Raw genomic sequence first — 23,719 nt, 5'->3', positions numbered from 1 at the left:
TAATTTAATTACCTTACATTTTAAATCTCATGGCGCACCTAACTCATCTTGTACTGAGATTTATGGTCCTTTGAAGTTGACTTAAACTCATAACTTAAGCATAACTTGCAAAATTTCAGATTTTGTTATTTCCAACTTAGTTCTTTTTGGAACTCAAGGTAATACATCTAGTGACCTTAACAGTTAAGAGATTTTTAATTCCTTGGTAAAATCTCACTTACTATGAAGAAAGGTTCAAATCTTAGTTTAAATTAATTTTCTAGGTTGTTACATAAAGAACAAATACAATATCATTATACAACTCATAATGTACTAGTAGAATCATGATTAGTAAGGTAAGGCCTAACCCCCCCCCCTCCCCTTGCTTGTACTTTTCTCACTGAGATCATTTTTATTTTATTAATAAAACTAGCCCTACGTAAACGATGTCTAAAAAAAACTCTTCTTAATCTCATATTTACTTACTTAAAAATTAGTGTAAAACGCAAAATCAACTTATCTCAATAATACTCAAACCTAGGGATAGAATTCTAGATTTCTCTTTTACTGATTTTAAAGTAGATATAGGGCGTTAGGACGAACTATTCCAACACTGTGATAGTGATACTTTAGTGGAAGAACACGGGTTTTGAAGAATTTTGAAGAAGAACTTTATTAAAAGCCTTAAAACCCTAGCTTGAAAGTAAACAATTAAAAAAATCTTTCTTGAAATTCTTGAATTAGTGTATTGAAATATCTATGGCCAAGAATTATGATTTCCTTTAGAGATTCATAATTGTATGGAGGATTTTGAAATTTAAGGAAAGGAAATTCTTGGGGAAAGACTTATCTTGAAGAAGATTCTCGAAAGAAGATTGAAAGAATCTTCATTGGAGTCTTCCACTTTGATTTTCCTTAGGGTTTTGCCCGAGAAGAAAATGATGGATTAAAAGGTGAAAATCTAATTGTTTTGAGCCTTTTATTCTTGGAGGTAAAAATACGGATAAAAAATTCCTTTTAGTGTTTTTTGTAGCTAATTCGTAACAACACAATATTAGTTACTAAAATAGTCATAATGTGTTACTCGGAAATTGAGTTGACGCGAAATTGGTGGAGTTGAAAAGTAGATTAAAATACCTTTAATTGGATAGGTTATGACTACGTAACTCCTTATATTCTAAAATATATGATCGTTTGAAGTTGACCCAAGTATATTCATACATCGAAGCTTAATCAATAAGAAAACTTCAAGAACACTTATCAAGAAATCATCGAAAAATTAAATTCCTAAATTTAAAAAATGAAATTACGCTCAATAAATTATGATTGGCGTGTGAGTGAACGACCCCAACACTATGGAAGCTTATATACCTCTTAGAGTTAAACCCTTGGCGAAATCCGAAATCAAATCCTCAAAAATTGGACGAAATCTTGGACTTTTCTTCTCTTTTCTACTCTCTTCTCTTCTTGAACTCTCAACTAAAATCCTAGGTGTATATTAGGATTATAAAGTTTGACCTAATAGGATTAGACCCTTAAACTTTTACTAAAAATGAATTAAATCTAATTTGGTAAGAAAAAGATCAAAATACCCTCCCCAAAACTATTTTAGATAACTTTTCTTAACTGGATAGCCTTGAAACTTAGCAATCTCATTAACGTTGGAAAGATAATTCAAATACCTTCCATTTTAAATCTCATGGCATGCCTAAGTTATCTTGTACTAAGAGTTATGATCTTTTGGAGTTGACTCAAACTCATAATTTAAGCATAACTTGCAAAATTTCATATTTTGCTATTTTCAATGTAGTTCTTTTTGACACTCAAGGTGATACATCTAGTGACCTTTACACTTGAGAAATTTTTAATTTCTTGATAAAATCTCACTCACTATGAAGAACGCTTCAAATCTTAGTTTGAATTAATTTTCTAGAATGTTACAGAATGAACAGATACAATGTCATTATACAACTCACAATGTACTAGTATAATCATGATCAGCTCCAAAAACAGGAATATAAACAAATATAGTACTAGATAAGACATGAACAAGTCATAAATTATGTCAGCAATTCAACCCAATATCTTGACTTAACCTTTGACATGAAAATGTCTGATATTATCACAATATGCATATTTGATTTTCTCATGAAATTCACATACACAAACTATTAGTGTATTGTCCTTATAATCGAGCCAATCAAATGATATTTTATAACAAGCATGATATTTGAACCAACCGCTAGTATTATGTATTGATGCAGTATCTGAGTCAATTAGTAATCACAAGCAACATGCATAATGCCACAAGTAGGTTAAACAGGTCCATGCAGATTATGAACATAATATCATGTCATATTCATCTCTCTTTTTTCACATGTTTTACCCAAGTAATACTATAATAACAATTAAAATGCACACATCACATAAATTGAAAAACAAATGATTATCACCTACCTCAAATCAAGCCTTGAAACTTTACAAAAAACTTTGAGTTTTCCCATTTTATTATGTCTTGGATCGTTCTTGATCTAGAATAATAACAAAAAAAAAGAAAAAATCAATGAACAATGACCTAATTATACTCAAATTCTAAAACCCTATGTCATTCTCATGATCATCTGATCCAAACCAGAGTTTTTTGATTATTAATTTAAGTCAAAATCCTCCCCTAAGAGATCTATCATAGTTCTGCGGCTTCAGAATTGAAATACAAGTTACAGTAATTGACTTACTTTTACCAAAGAAATTGGTGTAGAACTAAGGAAAGCCCTAACTTCATCTTTCTTTTCCCAAAAATAAAGTTCTAGAATAATGAGGGGTTTAAAACTTTTTTTTGCATCAATTCGTGACTGACCTGCTACAGAGACCACTAATACTCAATATAGGAGCCCCAGTCGCTTAGCGAGTTGCACAAATACAAAAATTTGGAAATCTTTTCCCTAGACCATTCGACATGCACCTTCGAACCTTAACATTTCAAACTAACCCTTTCACATCGAATTTGATATCGAGAGTTCTACTCACCCGAATTAACTCTTGAAAATTCATATAGACTCCTTAATGTAATAATTAATAGAGAAACTAGCTCAATCTTAGACATTTTACTAATCCTTTTCTTGATTGCTCTATAATTTAACATTTTTTCTGGAACCAATTTAGCCTAAAATTTTTAAGTTACAATTAAAAAAATATTCTTACTCGATTCTTTTACCATTAGTCTAATTATAACGATTAGAAAGAGTTGTTATAATAGATATCAATTTATCCCTCAATCATTTCCGAACGATCAAACAATAAAAGGTTGGACTAAGTCAAAAAGAAAATAGTGCAAGAATCCTCAAACAAGTGAGGGTACTTGTCCCACATGTCCCTCTCGATTTTTCAAGTAATTTTCTCAATTGAAAGATGCTTTTATTGAACCTTCACTGATTAGATCTCTTTGTCCTCAACTTTCGAACATCCTAATCGAAAATTGCAATAAGATCCTCTTCATTCTTTAACTCCAAACAAGTTAGGTTAAAATGCTATCATGTATGTCACTATCCCTACGCTGTCAAGAATCTCGAACAGGTCAATGAAACAAAGGCTAAGCTTGTCTTTCTTTCCATACATCAACACTACATCCAAATTGATGACTCTTTCAATAAAACTTGTTCATTAGCTTGAAATTTCACATCTCTTACCTTAAAAGGTCTATATACTCCTTTTGTCTGCTTTAAGTGGTCAACATCATATTTTTATGCTTCGTACCTTCTCTTTAGCTTTTCTCACAAGATTAACACCCAAAAGCTTCACATCTCCAATATCAAACCACCTTATGGACAATCTACATCACCTCCCATAAAGTGTTTCAAATGGTGTCATATTCATGTTTGAATAATAAATGCATTGTTATAATATTACTCATACAAAGGCAAAAAGTGATCCCAATGACTTCTAAAATCAATTACACATGCTCCCTAATATGTCTATTTCTAACGATGAAAGGTTGTGCTAAAAGTGAGTTGAGTGTCCATTGCTTTATGTAACTTACCCCAGAACATAAGTCAACTGAATGTTCCGGTCTGAAATGGTAGAAAAGGGCCCCCGTGAAACCTTACTATCTCCTTGACATAAATTTTAGCCAACTGGTGATAGTTATAATTCACTCTGAATGGAATAAAATTGGGAGAATTTGAGATCCAAAACTAAGCTCCATGTCTGGCTCATGTGTTACATCACTGAGTCTACACTTCAAATACTTAGTCTTGATCCTAGTCAATCTAAATTCATTGGACTCATGAGGTTATTCCACACCTCCAACCTATTGTTAACTTTCTCGCGAGCCTCTTCTATCGAAAACAATATTGTCTGTGCGAATAGCATACACAATGACACCTTATTATATAACATGAATTTATCCATCATCAAGGCGAATAGAAATGGATTAAGAACCATGGTTCAACCATCTCAAATGGAAGTATTTTGAATCTCCTCTCACTATCCTTGGTCGAATTATGGCTTCCTCATACATATACTTTATCGTCCTAATGTAAGTTATTGATATACTTTGGACTCCAAAGTCCAAACATTGTCAAAGGACTTTTCTCTGGACTCTATTGTAAGCCATTTCAGGATTAATAAACACCATATGCAAATTTCAAATTGATTCTAGAAAATGAAGACCCTCACTCTCATGTCCACCAGCATCTCTCAAACTTTCATGGTGTGCAAATAGTGTCATATGTAAATAAGTTTTCTTAGAGTTAGTGCTCCTTTAAAAAAAACAGTTAGTGTTTTCACACTAGTATTTCACTTGGACCTTTTCAAAATGCATAATTATCTATATCTTTATCTTCCCCAAATACTCATGTATATGTAGTTTTCTTTGAACCACTTTACTAATTGTCTAGTTGATATAAGCACATTTGAGACTAGGAGTGGCAAAGGAGCGAGTTGAGTCGAATATGAGTTGATCAAAAAATGAGTTAAATAAAAATGGGTAAGTTACCCGACTTGACTCATATTTTAAATGGGTAAAATGAGTTTACCCAATGAATAATATGGGTAACCATATTACCCATATTATATTAGAGATCTTGTTAAATGCTTTCAAAAGAAAAATATATCAATTAACTCCACTACCAGCCCCCCCCCCCCCAAACCAACCAACCACCTCCCAAGAAAATGTAAAAAAACAAATAATTACAAAAATTCCCCCCCACCCCACCCCACACCATCCGAAATAAATTAACAAATTAAAAAAAATCAATAATTTCTTTTAATCTTATTTAAAAAAATTACCACCTCACCCCATGACCCCTACCCTTACCCCCCCCCCCCACCTCCACCCCCACCCACTACCCCCTACCAGAGCCCCCAACCCACCCCACCCACACATCCAAAAAAAATCATTAAATCTTTTTTTAAATGATCTCATTAAATTTTTTTAAAAAATTACCACGCACACCTCTACCCCAGGTTCCCCCCCCCCCCCCCGACAATACCCCATCCCAAAAAAAATTAACAATCTTTTTAATTTTTTCATTAATATTTTTTTAAATTTTTTTTTGAAAAAAAGATAATCACCCCACCCCCTTAACCCCTACCAGCCCCCCCTCCCCCTCCTAGCCGTATCACCCCTATCCCAAATTAAATGTAAAAAAAAAAAGTTTCAAGTTTTTTTATAGATTTTTTTAAAAGAAAAAAGTTTTGTTACTATCCAATCCTTTATCACTTTTTTTTGTTATTTGTTTTACCCATTTTATCTGTTTAACTATTCATTTTAAATGGATAATATAGATATTACTCGTTTTTTGTCCATTTTCAAATGAATTGGATACCCAATTCATTTAATACGAATAATACGAATGGATATTCATATTAAATTACCCATTTTGCCATCCCTATTTGGGACAAACTTTTGAGAAATTAGAATTTAGAAGTGCTTGTTAATGACAGCATGCAGTCAATCGGATTAGATATGGATTTGATTACTTTTTTTTAATGCATTTTAAAATTAATTTTCTTAATTATGCAAGTAGATAACCGTGTACAATGAATATCGATCATCAAAGATTGTGCTTCACATTTAGTATGAATTTTTATTTCAACCACTTTCTGTTTTGAAGTGATAAACTCTAGCCAATATTATGAAAGGAAATCTCAAGCGTGGTCACTAACACTATGAAAGAGGATAATTAGATTCTCCACCATCCTAATTTCATAATACACATAACAACCTACATCAGATTTCCACCTAACTTTTGAACTTTAATGATATTAGTATATTTTATTGTAATATAAATGAATTTAATAAGTTTATTAACATGTTAAACTAAAGTGAATATATTGAGTCCATACATATTGGTTAAGGCCAAATTATACCCAAAAAAAAGTCAAAATTTTAACTTAGTGCCTCATTTGTGGCGCGGTAGTAGAATATGAAACAAAGAAAGTGACACATTTTGCTATAGTTAACACGTATTCTTTATAGAGTATCCCTAATTGTAAATGAGACGACATCACTAAAACGTCTTCTTATTGAGTCTCCTGTTGTACTCATCTAAAAGTTTTAAATTTTATAAGATAAGAGAAAAAAATATTGCAAAAACTGTTTGTTTTTTTTTATAAGAAAAAAAAAGCTCTAAAAGAGAGAGACCAAATGCTAACGTATTATATAGATAAAAAATCATCATATCTTGTTAAAGGAGTTTACTTATAATTAAATATTTTTGAAATAAAAAACAATATTCAGTGAATCAGTTTAAAATATGTGAAGGGAGTACGTAATAGACTTTTGTCAACTATAAATAGTCTGTCGTAATACCAAACTTAGAGACTTGCAATATACACGTTACAACCAAATAAATGAAGATGGGTCGATTTGCCATATGCTTTATCCTCCTAAGTTTATTTTGCATTAGCTTAGTCTTGGGAGATATTGGCACGGCTACTTCTTATAATTCCCCTTATACACGTAAGTGATTACACTTTTGTCTTCATTATCAGAAAATGACGTTATCGAAGCGTTTAATCATAATTTCTATCTTTAGTTTTTTTGGGAGTTTAACATATGAGATCATAACATTTCGAAATTAAATTTCAATTTTATTAATAATTAGAAAGCAACGGAAAGATATTTCTCATTTCATCTTTGTTAATGTTTCTAAGAAGAAAATTCGTAATTTTTTTATTTTCTGTTCTTGTTTATTACTCCTGAAAAATGTGAAAAACTAAAAAGAGTATATGTTTATTTTGGAGAAGTTACTATTTAAAATTTGTACTTCATCTTTTTCAATGGGAAAATAACTTTTAATCAGATGGGATCGGATTAAATTAGGTCGGATTGGTCAACATGAACGACCCACGATCAAAACTCTCGAGAAAACATATTTGATCATAACATGCATTTAAGAATTTGAAGAAAAAAAGAGAGAAGAAGAAGATGTTTCTCATTTCATCTTTGTTTTATATATATTTGACTGAATGGGATGCATGCAGCGACGAAATGTGGCGGGAACAGGTCAGATCAGTTCCCGTCGGGGAATCTATTTGTGGCAGTGAGCGAAGGGCTGTGGGATAACGGGGCAGCGTGTGGGCGGCGTTACAGGCTGAGATGTTTGAGTGGAAATAATAGGCCATGCAAGGAAGGAACAATTGACGTGAGAGTTGTTGACTATTGCACCAAAAGGCCATGTCCTTCAACTATTGCTTTGTCAACGGATGCTTTTGCTCAAATATCAAATGCTCATAATGCTAAAATCAACATCGAATATGTCCAGTAATCAACTTTCCTTTCTTCTTCCTTTCTATCGGTTTATACAAATTTACTTTTCTGCTCAACATAATCAATTTTTTTTAAAAAAAAAATGACATATTTTTATATTAAGTACATAATTTATCTATTAAATGCATATATATCCCTAATAAAAATGATTCATAACCACACAAACATGCATCACTTAATTAGATCACAAGTTCCAAAAAAAAAAATCTTTATTTCTTAAACTTAGTGACAGGTCCGACTAACTCATATAAAATAGAACAGAAGAAAGAAGTAAATTTATAGCATAATATTTCTATTTCATCTTCTTTTTTTCCTTATAGTATCTTGTATTTTTTCTTTTCAGGATTTGACAAGAAACTGAAGGAATATGAACTTGAGTCGACTTAAGTCTTTCTCTCCTCGTACAGTCTTGGCTCTAGTAAAGAGAAAGAATCTCTTCTTACCCTACTGCGGGAAAAAGCACTTTCTATCCCACCGTGCTACAAACGACATGATTCAAAGGAAATTCATCCCAATATCTCAACTTTGATGTAATTTATTTTTTGAGCAAACATATATGAAGAGTTACTAGTTTTACTTCAAATGCTTATTAAGTCTTTCATCTAGTTACAAAATAAAATATACTAGAATTAATATATTAGAGGCAGCAACGAATTAATGAAAATACATACGCACTATACCTAATGAACTTATGACTTTGAAAGTTGTGAAAAGGAAAATTACGCAACAGAGCATTGAAAATGAAAGCAGAGTATGGGTTTAGACAAATGACCTTTCTGTTTACGATAAAAACGATAGAGCACACGGTTTAATCAAACTCTTTAGATTTATTTATATGTACTTTGAGTATTGATTTATTCCCCAACAAGTTGGACAATGACCATAATTGTTAGGGAAAATGCATATGTACATCTTAATCTATGTCTGAAATTTCAGAGATTCATTTATACTATACTAAGATCCTATTATCCTCCTGAACTTATTTTATAAATAATTTTCTACCCCTTTTAGGCCTACGTGACACTAGTTTAAAGAAAAATGTCAACTGGATCCACAAGATAGTGTCACGTAGAACGAAAAGGGGTAGAGAATTATTTGTAAAATAAGTTCAGGGAGATAATAGGACCTTAGTATAGTATAAGTTTGTCTCAAAGATTTCGGGCATAGGTTAAGGGGTTACTCGTGCATTATTCCTAATTGTTATACATAAAATTACGCAGTTAAGCAAATTTATATTATTTAATTAATCACCATAGTTATAGTTTGCTACAATTATCACTGCGACTAACTACAAGTGTTAATTATTTGTGTTGTGTTTCAGTTTGTATAATTCGTCATGTTTGTATAATCTGCAACTAACCATTCTTCGTTAGATTTGTATTTAAATATGCTGGTAATTTGTATTTGTATAGTGATTTCCTTTGGTTTTCTTACTTTTATTACTAGATACATCCAATCTTTTTGCGTAACTTTTTAAAGTTTGTATAAATGTGTAGTTTTTGAATTTTGTATAATATAGTTCGTATAATTTTTTAAAGTTCAGATATTTGTGTTTGTATAAATTTGTTATTTCAAGTTCATATTTGTATAATTCCAAGATTTTTATAACTCAATTATACAAAAGTGCCTGCGGTTGTAAAAACGATATGCAAATTTACACGTTAGTGCCCTCTCTCGCTCGCCTCTCTCCTCCCTCTTCCAATCTCACTCGCCTCTCTCCTCTCTTCCATTCTCGCTCGCCTCTCCCCTTCCCTAACATGTAACTACAAATCGCAATGAGCAAACTATAATTATAAAGCCTAATTAAGTTATTTTGATTGGATGTATGCGAGAATAACCCTTATAATAATAGAGAATAATCCTACCAGAGAAGGCCCAAAAGCCCACAACAAATGTAGAGTCCAAAAGACTCCGGTAGAATAGCGCCCAAAGTCTTCTAAAAACAAAAGTAAAGCAAAGAAAATAGAAGAAATAAACATAAGAAAAACTATATAGTTAGACATATATATATATATATATATATATATATATATATAAAACTTATTTTTAGTTTCAAACAGTTACATATATTAGCAATTTTTAATATTTTAAATCATATATTTTACAAGATATAATAGATATGCACATTTTTTAAGACTAAAATTGATTAATTATCTCTTATTTAAGTACCACAATTAATAGCCCATTTAAGGTTAGTTCCTTTCTTGGAAAAACTAAGAAAATGTCAAACTATATATTATAGTAAAATAATACAACTATACTATAATTTATTTATATTTTATGTGTATATTTAATTAATAAATAGCAAAATGTAATTCACACACATAAAATATACTTTTTCCTACTTTTCACGCTTTCTTTTCCCTATTCCCATTTTTTCAACATTCTTTCATTATCTCTAATTCAAATTCTTTATCCCTATATCAATTCTTCGCTCATCAAATCCTTACAATCAACAAGTTTGCTTGATCTTCAGTGGTTCATTGTTGTTGAGTTTAGATTGGTATCTTCTAATTTCCATTTTTCTTTTTTTTTTTCTATGAATGTTTTATATATAGTTTTATGTTTTGGCATATTATTAAGCTTGAAGTTGGAAGTTGTATTCAATATTGCCATGTCGGAGTCAGATACTCCCAAGAGGGTCACAACAGATACAAATTATCTTGATAATTGTTTGTTAAAAATGCTCTCATTTGATTTGTGTATAGCGCAAAAGCAATCACAAATTTCAGACTCCATTATTGCAATGGATTCAGAAGAAATCAAAATCTTTGAATAACCCTATAACATTGAATCTATTGGAAGAATTAGAAAGAGGTGATTCTTATAAGAGGAAAAAAGGTTCTTCACTAACTGTGGATGAAAAAAATTGATACGTTGTCATTAAGTTTTTTTGTAGATGGCTATAATAAGGTGTAGCCATATGAATGTAGTGTAAGTTAAACAAGTAAGCTTATGTGGAGAATATATCTTCCAAATTGGTATATTGTGGCATAAATATAACCATTGAATACTTATAGTGTGGCATACTGTTACACTTTGAATACCTTCTATTTTATTTGAATAGCTTTACATTTTTGAATACTTTCTAGTGTATTTAGAGCTATGTTGTCATTTTGTTTTCTGAAGATGGTTATAGTAAGTGTTGTCATTCTCTTAATATACTTTAAAAATAGTATCCTATCTAATAAGTAATGTATATCCTCATTTATCAGGGATTGTGAGATATATTAGCTAGCATTTGCAGAGTAGCTAAGTGAGTATGAAAGTATTTCAGTTAAATACCTTGATTCTAAGTTACACCACATCAGATATGGTGCACTACTGTGAGAATATGCAGCGAAGAAGGAGGAAGAAAGGGTTGTTAGCGAGAATGAGGCACCACCCAGCATGATCAGGCAACCCGCAAGAATCGATAATAGTCAACTTGTTACGATCAATTAGTTTGTTGTCCCAGTTATCATTTTAAACTTCTATTTAATACTTATGGTTCAAACTAATATTTTTTTTTATTTAGCATTATCAATTTTCAATTTATATATGATCATGTTGTTTTACTGTTTTGGTAGCTACTTTGTTAAACTTTTGTTGTGATTATTGCATTCAATGTAATGGTGGGAAGAGATGGATTTATGTTTGTATAAATTTAGAGTTCATCTGAAACACATACACATGGATATCTACTTTTTGTAATCAATATGCTTAACTATATATATATTTTTTTACCAACATATTCAATATCTATGTTGGAGTCTTTTTCATATCAAAATATGCACAAGTATTACTATACTCATTTATTGTTAGTTATTACTTAAAGAAATTTGCATACTTACATTCTTAAAAGTAATAAATATATTGTAAATGCTGATAGTAATTACATTATTATATGTTTTTAAAGTGATTTTTATCATACACCAAAGTAATATGTAAGTGTATACAAAAAAAAATTGTGCCTTTTGTATTTTTATAGGTTGTGTTATATCAATCATATTTTTTTACTAGTATAATTGTATTATATATGTATTCACCAACATATTATCAAGTATAACTAACTATATTCACGTATTATCAGTAGTTTGGATGTGTCAATACATATTAATAGTATCAAATTAAGTAATGAGATAATATTCAAGTTAATTTATAAGCAAACGATTAAAATAAGCAAATATTTCAAAGGAAAATAATTTTTTTCATTCATTTATTCGACATAACGATAATTAGGTAAAAGAACGCTTCAATAGTGGGATGTATCAGGTCCTATGCATTCAGTATTGCAATTCGACATGAACCGCCGATTATGACCACGTTGTCCACATGTGTACTACAAGAATCGTACTCTTCCTTTTACTCAACTCGCTAAATGACTTCTCTTGCTTCTTTAGCCTCCTGAAAGTCACTTGTATTTTGGTGGCAATACAATTCAGTAATAGTGTAATCAAGTATATTCCATTCACTTTTGTCAACGAGAGGATACATAACCACGTCATATGTTTTCAATAATGTTTATGGCTAGTAAAGTGTGAAATGTATTCATCTAGAAGAATGTTTTCTTTGTTCAACACCCTCCACGCATATGTGCACGGTATTCCGTCAACTTGAAACCTGTAGCGACTGTGAAAGTCTTCTTTTCCAAGCATACGATATAAGTCTTCTCTTCATCACTTACTAAATAAGTGTAACTAGTTGACAGGACAACCTAGAATCAATACATAATTTCATTTAATACATTCTATAAGAAAGTATACATACATTAACTACATAAAAAAATGAATACATAATCAAATGAATACGAGAAATATTATTTTTCTCACAAAAAAATAAACCTTTAATTAATTTACATACCGTCATAAATCAGAATACGAAGTTTATTTCTTCAACATTATTCGTCAATGCTATATTCTACATAGCAATTCTTTTCGGCTCTATATACTGAAATGTCGGATCAAAACTGTGATGATAGCTATTGAATTATATTTTTCTTAGGAGTCAATCGTGTGAGTGTGTGTGTGTGTGTATATATATATATATAAATGAGGAACCTAAGTCCGCTGATGTGACATGCCTAATTGTCCAGAAAATGAATTTATTTATTTTTTAGATATTTTTATTTTCTTAGAATTTTTCTTCATTTTTATTGATAAGAATTTTTAAAAAAATTAAATATACAAGATAAATGATACTACCGTTTTAAAACATTTGCTAAAATGTGTCCATTCTAAAAGTCAAATTCTAATTAATTTCTTACATTTTAATTAGACATTTATTACTATTTCAATACAAGTCTATAAAATCACCACTGAAGTCTGAAAGCATCATTTTGTTATCCCTCTCCTTCTTTTAGTCACTTCCCTTATTTAAACATACATATCGTTTTTTCTTCTGTAACTCCTTTTACATGTTTTTTTAATAATTAATTCATCCTTCATTTGTTTGCATTTTTATTTGAAAAGGTTTTATAAAGTTATGCTAACATAAATATTATTCTTTTTCAGGTTTTATGGGTATAAATTTATGATCGGAAAAGGGTCTAAAATATCCTTAAAGTATTGAAAATGGTATAAAATTACCCTTCATCCACCTATTGGCTCCAAAATGTCCTTTTCATCCACCTATTGGCTCCAAAATACCCTTATCATCCACCTTTGGGTTCAAAATTGACCACTTATTTACTGATTTTAAATTAAAACTATTTAAATATTTTTAAAATACTTGATGTTCAACTATTGGTTATAATTTAATTTATTTGTATTATTTATAAATCAACCCACTACCCACCCATTACTAACTAAACCCCACCCAATTAATAATTCAACTATAATATCAAAATCATCATAAACACTACTAAAACACTATGAAATTATAGATTAATGAAAATGACATTCAAAATTATTCGAGTCCGAATCGAACCCTCAATTAAATTTATGTTGAGCCGCTTATTTAGGAGGACACTTTCAATTTGATTCTCTTTCAAGATTGAATTAGAAATTTATGATTAAAGGTAAAGAAGTAATACATCCCGAATTACTTGACGCACATTTTTAAAATATAATTTTATAAATATTTATGATTTATTTTAAAATCTTTAATATATTATTTTTAAAAAAAGTTACCTATGAAGTAACATCACATAATTGAGACGTAAGAATAACTAAGATGAACATAGTGAGAATTTTAAGTTTATCGGTAATTTTTATTTAAACACTTGAATGTATGACAATTTAATTCTATAGATATTTTCGTCTCAAATTTTTAAAAACACTCAATTGGCAGTAGTTTTTCTGTTGTTGCATTAATAATGTGCATTAATAATGTGAGTGTTATTAATTTGGAGGGTTTAATTAGTAATGGGTGGGTAGTGGATTGATTTATAATTTATACTAATAAGTTAAATTATAATAAATAGTTTAACGCCACGTATTTTAAAAAATACTTAAATAGTTTAAATATAAAACCGTTAAATAAGTGGTCAGTTTTGAACCAAAAGGTGGATGACAAGGGTATTTTAGACTCAATAAGTGGGTGAGAAGGGTATTTTGGAGCCAATATGTGGATGGATGGAAATTTTGTACCATTTCCAATACTTTGAGGATATTTTAGACCTTTTTCCGATTTATGATTTTAAATATAAATATTTAAAAAAGCAAATGACACTATAGGAAAAGGTAAGATAGAGATGTTCCATATTTAATTGCATAAATATATGTATTTAATTACGTAAAAAATATATTATCTAAATATGGATTCAAAATATTTTTGATGAAGTGAATTCATAATTCATTGTAAAGGTATGATTCTTTGTTTTTTCTTGTATAATAATTTGTCACATTTCTGTATATCATTATTTGTATTTATATTTTTTATTTTACTTAAATTTTATAATTATTTTATAAATTATGCTAACAAAATTTTTGTTCCTTTTTAGGTTTTATAGGTAAAAGTTTATGATTTTGAATCTGGATGTTTAAAAAAGAACAGTTGATACTATAGAAAAAGGTAAAATGAAGATGTTTCATATTTAAATTGCATAAATATATGTATTTAATCATGCAAAAAATATATTATCTAAATATGTATCCAAAATATTTTTCATGATGTGAATCCATAATTCATTGTAAAGATATGATTTCTTTGTCTTTTCTTATATAACTAGATAAGCAAGCCCGTGCTTTGCACGAGCCCAACACAATTGATTATGTACCCAAGTTATTTTAGTGGTACATGCAAACATTATCTTCATTACTCATACTTGGATCGTAATTACAAACATGTTTACAAAAACTAAAAAGCTAAAAACTGAATGCATGTCCGTCATGATATAAAACTATTTCTATCTGACACATGTAGCTCGAGATTTATCCAATTGAAGTAGTCCGTAAAATGTTATTGTCGCGTCTATTCCTACAACAGTTAGTCATAATTCTACGAATTCTTCTTGTTTACCATGGTGCACTTCTTGAACTTGGCACAACCATCTTTGCTCTAGATTACAAAGACACTTGCAGTGGAAGACGATGGTAAAACACTTAGGCCAGATGTATGTATATATTATATGCCTTCTGAAACTATAAAGAAGTACTAACAAGGTTACAAACTATCAATTGTGACAAATAACACAAAACATGGCCCAAGTGAGTCTCTATCTTCATTTCTTAAAAATAACCTGAGATCTATGGGTCTGATAAGGGCATATTAAGTGCACAAGAGCCTCATATCATTCAAAATTAAACGGCTTTGGTCCCCTCTAATTTATATTATATCGAATTTAATTCAATTTTTTACTCTTAGAAGGATTCACAACTATCGAACGTAATTCAAATTGTTACTCCTAGAAGAATTCACAACCACATATTATAGATTCCCGCAAGAAGAGTATAGATGTTAGCATCATCTACTTTACATCTCAATATAACTACACATAATTGTTATTTTGGGCAACCAATGCCAAGATCATTCACATCCCCGACATGAGCATCAATCTTCAAACATGATATATGTTATCTTACAAATAATTTTTGTTGATATTTAAGCATGTCATAACATTCTAACCCAAAATCTCAAATAACTTGATGTATTGAGCTTTCCAACAGACCATTTATTTTCCTGATAAGTGAATTTTGTAAAGCTGATCAAGATGACAAAGCTAAAGAAAATTCTATAATTGATAACACAAAATCAAGGGACCTAAACCATACAAATATTCATGAAATTTGTAGCGCTTCACCGTAAATTGTACTATTATACTAAAATATCAGTTTAGTTATAAATCAATCATTCAACCTCATCATACTCACAATATTAATTATTATATAGTATTAATGCTTAGTAAATTGTAGAATTAGTGCCCCAAATCTTAAAGTTCTTAGACTATGGCACTTCTGGAAAAGTGACTTTTGTTAATGTCTAATTTTCGAAATACAGAAAATACTGCTAATTATTATTACTAACATTGAATATAGGGATTTGAAAGTAAGTGATTTTTAGCCTAGGCTTGCACATGACAAATCAAACATACAAATAAATCTAAAATAACCAAGTCAAGAGTACAAGTATGTTTGTGTTCTTCTCTTTTTTTCTTTCCTAAAAGGTGCTCATAGTCGAGTATCATCTTCAACTTTAGATATGTGCATTATTATCAGCATATAAGTCAAGCTCACAGAAACTAAAATCGTTAGCCGATTTTGATGGTCTAATGGATACAACATCCTTGTTCTTTGTTCATGTGTGTGGCATTAAAATGATCTCCAAAACTACCTTTTTGATGTTCCTTCTCTTTTTATCGATGTTAACAAGTAGTTAACAAGTAGTTTCTGATTTTGCATCAGACTGAGGAAGACCGAACGGTCTTTCCCACCAGTGATAGTTCATCTATTATAATTCATTGCCTCATGTTTGAGGCAAAGAAGAGCAGAGGTAGATAAACTATTTTATCACAATTTTATTTTGCATAAACTATTTTATCACAATTTTATTTTGTATTTTGTCATAATTATTTGGGTGCATGTGTGATTGCAGAAGCTTTTACTTCTATTCACATTACTCCTTGCATATTCATATCCTTAGAAGTTCTCCAAGGGCAGGTGTGCCTACATCCCTTATCTAAATTAATTGTTTGAATAACTTTGACTTTCTACTCTTGTAAGGTCACATTTTCCTGAAAGCAAAATTTTCTGTTAGCTTGAGTGTGTCTGCATATCTCTCTCCACACTTACATAGCATTTACCAATTAACATGAAGCCAAGTATTTGCCAAGAACATCTTGGTATTTAAGAATGAGATCCTTTAATTTTCTTTTTTATTGTAAAATATGGGATACCAGAGACGGAGTGACAAGTTAAACAAATCGGAATAGGAAAAGATGATCCTCATCTCTATTCATACTACAAAATTATAAGCCCAATACCATCCCCTTTGTAATCAACAACAACCCAGAATAACTCCATAAGGTGGGGTCTAGTGAGTGTAGACTGTATTATGCCCTTACCTCACATTGTGAGGGTAGGGAGGCACTATCACCTTTGTAATCATTATGCCTAAAGCATTCACTGACAAGATGTTTATGAAATTATTTTATGGATAGAACTTAGAACTACTATAGATCAAGGCTAGATGCTGAACAAACTTGAAGCTAATGACTATGTTAAACTTGGAAAATTAAACAAATTGGAATAAAGTAATGGATCACATTTACATGTTGTTTACCTGTATTATTAAAGGATATTGCAATTCCAAAGATAATCTTTATGAAAGATTAAGAAACTACACTGGCAAAAGCTTCAAAAGCAACTTTCAGTGATATTAGGTTTTCTTGTTACTTAAGCATCTAGCTGACCATCCGAATTTGGAGACTTCTGTTTTTGTAGCCCTGCATCATCATCACTATAAAAGTTGATTATAAATTTTAGTGGCCGGTATGGATTTGATAACTTAAGGGAGAAGAGGAATGCAATAAAGTCATAGCAAGCAGAAGAATTTAGCTAAATTATAAAGGAAGCGATAATGTGAATGAGAATCTTTCGCTATTAATTAAAAGTTAGAATTTTTTCTAGTTAGCTTTAAGCGTTTGTTTGCTTTGTTGATACTTACATAGATTACCATTAAGAGCGATGAATAGCATGCTGCAAATTTGGATGCAATTATGTCTCAGACTGACTTGATGCTAAGTACAATGTGTCAGTTTAATGCTATCGCCCATTAGTTTGCTCTGACTACTTGAGTTTATGAAGCTTAGCGTTGTATGCTATCGATATAATCTTCTAAAAACAGAAAATCTAACCAATTTAAAACCAAGCTGTGCATTTGTTCTTAAAATGTTCAAAAGGGTTCCTTTTAGAAGTTCACAAAGTTCTTATTCAAATAAATAAAGCAACATTTTTCACAAAGTACAATCTTCAAGAAAAATGACTTTCTCAAATAAACAAAATAAAGTACGGCTAAATAAAAATCTTTAAACATAAACCTAAGATAAAAGGCATGTAATCTGAAGTTCCTATTAAATGGATTGTAGCTTATTGACTGCTGTGTGCATACTTTGAAGGGAAATGTACTAGAAAGCCTTGAAGATCTGAAAAATATGTTCATATCAGGGTCTTCGATTTCTAGAGACTTTTGGTGCACTTATAAGGAGTTAGTTATTATAGGTGTTTGAGAGTTTTTTTTTAGAGAATCTTGTATTTCTGGCTTATCTTTGGTTGTGTAGGAGTATACAATTTCTTTAATTTTTCTAAGACGATGTCAATCCTACCCAACTAATGTAATGTTACTAAAGTAAATAAAATTAATATAAATTGAAAATCAAGAAAGTCGGAATGTCTTCCAATCACCATAACCTTAAAGACCAAAGCGGATGGGTTTCTTCATAGTATATTGCAATTCTCCATCCATCACCATTGAAGAATAGATTGCATTCAATTGTTACTTAATTCTACAAATACCAATAAAAGTATTTCACTATGACCAACAAAAGGTATAAGATCATCAACTAATTTTTTATTCGACAATATGATGAAAAGTATATTACAAACGAAAAACTGTATTCAGTTCACTGATTGACAATATCCACACAACACTATTAAATACTGAAAGATACCCATATATTTTATGAGCAGTTAAGAGACTTTGATTAACAAATGATGGGTAGATGTAGAAGTTAAAGTACAGTGGCAACAACACCTGAAGCAACTTCAGTACAAGTAGCGTGGTTGTTATCGCTGATTGTCAGTACAAGAGTTTGATGGAGAATAAGTGGAAATCAACATAATGATCTCCATCAGTGGTTTATTGGTGAAGATTCTCAACTTTTTTCATTTGAGAGAAAGTTTTGGAATATTTCATGGACAATATCGAGTAACACAACTGCACCTTTTCATATGCTTTTAAGCTCTAATGGGGGTGTTGGATACGGAGAAAACATTTCAATTTTAATGTTTCATTCCAAAATTTAGATGGGTAATTGAATCCAGACTACCTTGTTTGATAACTCATCCATAACCTCTAGCATTTGATATGGGGTGCATGCTTATGGATAAACAAACACAATTCAATTTCATAAAATGTGAACTCTTTGGTAGATCAGTCGGAAATTAGTAATATATATTATTTTCTTCTAGATAAATCAACAATCACATCATCCATGTAGTTCAGTCGTAAATTTAGAAGAGAGAATACCTGGAATTATGAAGACTTGTGAATCGATTTACTGAAGTTGGAACAAAAGGGATGAAATGAAGGGTGCTTTTTGCCAAGTGTTTGTGCTTGGAAAATGAGTTGGAATTTTTTTTTTTGGAGTGTGAAAGACGAAAGACGGAAGATGGAATGCCGATGGGTCCAGAAATCTGCATTTGGAATTGAAATTTGTCCATTTGTTGGTGTGAAATTACCGTACTGCCCTTGGTCGTCCTCCTCTCCACTCTTCTATATAATAGAAATGTGTCACATTTCAGTATAACATTTACTTGTATTTATATTTTTCTTTATTTAAACTAATTATTTTATTGTAAAAATAAAATATAAAATTTATTACAAATCTATATATAATAATAAAGATATATATAAAAATGGTGATGTGACCCTCCCTAGGGTTTCAATCCATTTTATCTTTTTGGGGGCCTTTTTTCTAATTTTATAATACAAAAAAAATCACCTAAAATTATTATTTTCTTTCCTATAATATTTCTCAAATTGTCATCAATTATAACAAACAATTTCATTTGATTTAAAAAGAATTCCAACAAACTATTTATTATCTGTTATAAAGTATTTGTATTATAGTGAATGTCTATCATGTGGAGTTCTTTTTAGGATATGGTAAATTTCTCCTATAAATAGAGTGCTCCTCTTCATTGTAAATAAATTCATCAAGAGAAATAACAAGTGTTCTCTTCTTTTCTCTCTAGTTTCTTCTTTTTATTCTATAGTTTTATAACACGTTATCAGCACGAGACTCTAATTTCTCAAAAGTGAAGGTTAGATTTGAAGAATTAATAAAGCTATTATTTGTTATTTTATTTTTAATTTTAATGGTCAATCTTACAAAACTAGAGTTCACTGCCATTCAAAGTTTCGGCTGGAACTACCTCTCATGGGTGTTGGATGCTGAAACCCATCTTGATGCAATGGGTCTTGGAGACACCATAAAAGAAGAAAATAAGGCATCAAATCAAAACTGTCACGAGCAATGACATTCTTGCGTCATCATCTTGACGAGATTCTGAAAATCGAATATCTGACAGTTAAGGATCCACTTGTTTTGTGGAAAAACCTAAAAGAAAGATTTGACCACTTGAAGATGGTCATACATCCAAAGGTACGATATGATTGGATGCATCTAAGTCTACAAGACTTTAAGTCTATACATGAGTATAATTCTGTCATGTTCAGAATCACTTCTCAATTGAAATTATGTAAAGAAAAGTTTAGTGAGATTGATATGATGGAAAAGACGTTCTCCACTTTCCATGCCTCGGATGTGATCTTGCAGCAACAATATCGAGAGAATGGTTTCAAAAAGTATTCTGAACTAATTTCTCATTTTTTTGTGGCCAAGAAAAATAATAATTTATTATTAAAAAATCATGAGAATCGACCTACTGGATCTGAACCACTTCTTGAAGTGAATGAGGCGTACGCCCACCATGCTAGGTGTGGAGGTCATGGTCCTAATCGTGGTCGTGGACATGAACGTGATCGTGATCGTGATTATGATCAAGAACATAATTCTATTCCTGGTATTAATCATTCATCAAATAAAAAAGAAAAAAGAAAGGATGAGAAACGTGAAGCAACTAGGGAAGGTTGTTTTCGATGTGGTGGAAGAGGTCATTATGCACGTGATTGTCGTACTCCCAAATACTTGGTTGAGCTTTATCAAGAATCACTAAAGAAGAAAGAAAAGAATTTTGAGGCAAATTTTATCTCTGAAAATCAAGTTGACATTACGCACTTGGATGTAGCAGATTTCTTCGCACATCCTGAAGGAAAGATAGATCACTTAATTAGTGATGGTTCTGTGAACATGGAAGAGTGATTTTTTTGATAGTCTTTATTAATAAATTTCATGTAATGATAGTTGTTTTCATGAATATTAATATTTTAAATTAGTTTAATCATATTTTTATAGTTCATTAGTTTGTTCCTTAATTCTTAATTAAATAATATATATTTTTCATTGATTTATTTATATGATTCTAATATGACAGAGTTAGTCAAATACTAAACTTTATCGCGTGTTTGTAATATATTAGGTCTTTAATTTGATCTAATGTTAAAAACATGCAGTCTGTTATTAACTAGGATTAAATAATGTTTTTATTTTATTTTCCTAGCAACTCATTTTTGACTTAGAGGAAACAATAAATTAAGGCTTATTTCTAATATTTAATTATTAATTTATTCCTTTGAATATATTGTACCCTTTTAACAACACTAATATTTAATATATATTTACTTTGTGTATGTCATTTCATGTAAAGATATGGATAATTCTAAGAATATATTATCGAAATATGAAGATATTTGTTTGATTGATTCTGGTACAACACATATAATATTCAAAAATAAGAAATATTTTTCTCATTTAAGTATGGGTAAAATAAATATTAATGCAATTTTTGGTAGTACTAATATGATTGAGGGTTTTGGAAGATCCATTGTAATTTTGCCAAAGGAAACTAAATTCACCATTAATAATGCTATGTTTTCTCCAAAATCTAAGAGAAACTTGTTGAGTTTTAAAGATATTTTTGAAAATAGTTATCATATCCAATCAATGGATGAAATAAATCTTGAATATCTTGGTATCACCAAGAATGTCTTTGGGCAGACATGTGTTATAAAAAAGTTCCCTACTTTATCTTCTTGCTTGTATTGGACAAAAATTAGTGCAATTGAGGCACATTTTATAGTAAATAAGAAGTTTACTGATTCCAATACAATTGTACTTTGGCATGATCGTCTAGGACATCTTGGGTCGATAATGATGAGACGAATTATAGAAAAATTGAATGGACAGCCATCAAAAGACCTTAAAGTTCTTCTAAATGGTGAATTTTCTTGTATTGCTTGTTATCAAAGCAAGTTAATTGTGAGACCATCACCAACAAAAGTTAAAATTGAGTCCCCTGCGTTTTTGGAACGTATACATGGGGATATTTGTGGACTTATTCACCCACCTAGTAGGTCATTTAGATATTTTATGGTTCTAATAGATGCTTCTTCTAGATTGTCTCATGTGTGCCTATTGTCATCTCGTAACTTGACATTTGCAAAATTATTGGCACAAATAATAAGGTTAAGGGCACACTTTCCTGATAATCAGATTAAGTCCATTCGTCTTGATAATGCTGTAGAGTTTTCATCCCAATCATTTAATGATTATTGTTTAGCAATTGAGATAAGAGTTGAACACTCTGTTGCTCATGTTCATACTCAGAATGGTCTCGCTGAGTTATTAATTAAACATTTGCAATTAATAGCAAGACTATTGCTTATGACATCTAAGTTTCCCACTTCTGTATGAGGACATGCAATTTTGCATGCTGCAACACTTATTCGTCTTACACCGACAAGTTATCATAACATTTCTCCATTGCAATTGGTTATGGGTCAGGAACCTAATATATCCCATCTATGAATTTTTTGATGTGTTGTACATGTGCCTGTGGCACCATCAAACCGCACTGAGATGGGCCCTCAAAGTGGATAGGAATATATGTTGAGTTTGAGTCACGCTCCATTATTTGCTATCTTGAACCATTGACTTGAGACATATTTACTGCTAGATTCGCAGATTGTCGGTTTAATGAGAAAGTTTTTCCAAAATCAGAGAAAGAGAATAGTGAAATAAAATGAGAAATTTTGTGAAAAGATTTATCATTGTCTCATCTTGATCAATATTCTTCTACTTGCGAACAAGAAGTACAACAAATTATTCATCTGCAAAAAATTGCAAATCAAATGCCAGACACATTTACAGATTTGAAAAGGATTAACAAATCACATATTTCTGCTGAGAATGTCCCAATCGAATTGATGTCCCTGAAGGACCATCCACTAGTGTCACAGCTAATAAGTCAAAACACACCTAAAGCGTGGTAGACCATTGGGTTCTAACGATCAAAATCCTAGAAAAAGAAAGATTAAATGTCAAGATGACACTATGAAAGAATCTCATATAGAAGTTCAAAATTTGAATAAGTCTGATATTCATGAAAAAATCAATGAACTTGAAATTCAAGGAAATAATGAACTATCCATAAATTTAAGAGATGTTGGAACTAATATGAATCGATAAAAAATAGTGGTTGATTATGTCTTTGCATATAATGTTGCAACAAATATCATGCAAGATAATGAGGATCATGAACCTCAATCTGTTATAGAATGTCAACAACGAAATATTGGCCAAAATGGCAAGAAGTAATTCAATCAGAGTTGAATTCACTTGCCAAGCGTGAAGTTTTTAGACCAATAGTT

At 30.5% G+C, this 23,719-nt stretch overlaps 2 protein-coding genes across 2 annotated transcripts; both read left to right on the top strand.

Moving 5' to 3' along the window:
- Window positions 1–6,484: 6,484 nt before the first annotated feature.
- Window positions 6,485–8,333, top strand: LOC101257587 (EG45-like domain containing protein). Its single transcript, XM_004245276.5, has 3 exons — window positions 6,485–6,940; window positions 7,465–7,744; window positions 8,094–8,333. The coding sequence occupies exons 1-3, from the start codon at window positions 6,832–6,834 to the stop codon at window positions 8,098–8,100; spliced, it is 396 nt and encodes a 131-aa protein (XP_004245324.2). The 5' UTR covers window positions 6,485–6,831; the 3' UTR covers window positions 8,101–8,333.
- A 12,090-nt stretch (window positions 8,334–20,423) lies between these two features.
- On the top strand, window positions 20,424–21,272 carry LOC138337989 (uncharacterized). Its single transcript, XM_069288437.1, has one exon. It carries the CDS (start codon window positions 20,424–20,426, stop codon window positions 21,270–21,272), a length of 849 nt encoding a protein of 282 aa, XP_069144538.1.
- Window positions 21,273–23,719: the final 2,447 nt, after the last annotated feature.

This window comes from Solanum lycopersicum, chromosome 8 (genome assembly GCF_036512215.1).
Source record: "Solanum lycopersicum chromosome 8, SLM_r2.1".
NCBI lineage: Eukaryota > Viridiplantae > Streptophyta > Magnoliopsida > Solanales > Solanaceae > Solanum > Solanum lycopersicum.
The sequence above is the reverse complement of the archived record's forward strand: the minus strand, read 5'-3'. Positions and strand labels throughout refer to the sequence as shown.

Bases quoted from the DNA above. Each gene is read 5' to 3' on its own strand.
- LOC101257587 (XM_004245276.5), top strand. From the start codon at position 6,832: ATGAAGATGGGTCGATTTGCCATATGCTTTATCCTCCTAAGTTTATTT. The intron at 6,941-7,464 runs GTAAGTGATTAC...GGATGCATGCAG, and splicing joins TTATAATTCCCCTTATACAC to CGACGAAATGTGGCGGGAAC.
- LOC138337989 (XM_069288437.1), top strand. From the start codon at position 20,424: ATGACATTCTTGCGTCATCATCTTGACGAGATTCTGAAAATCGAATAT.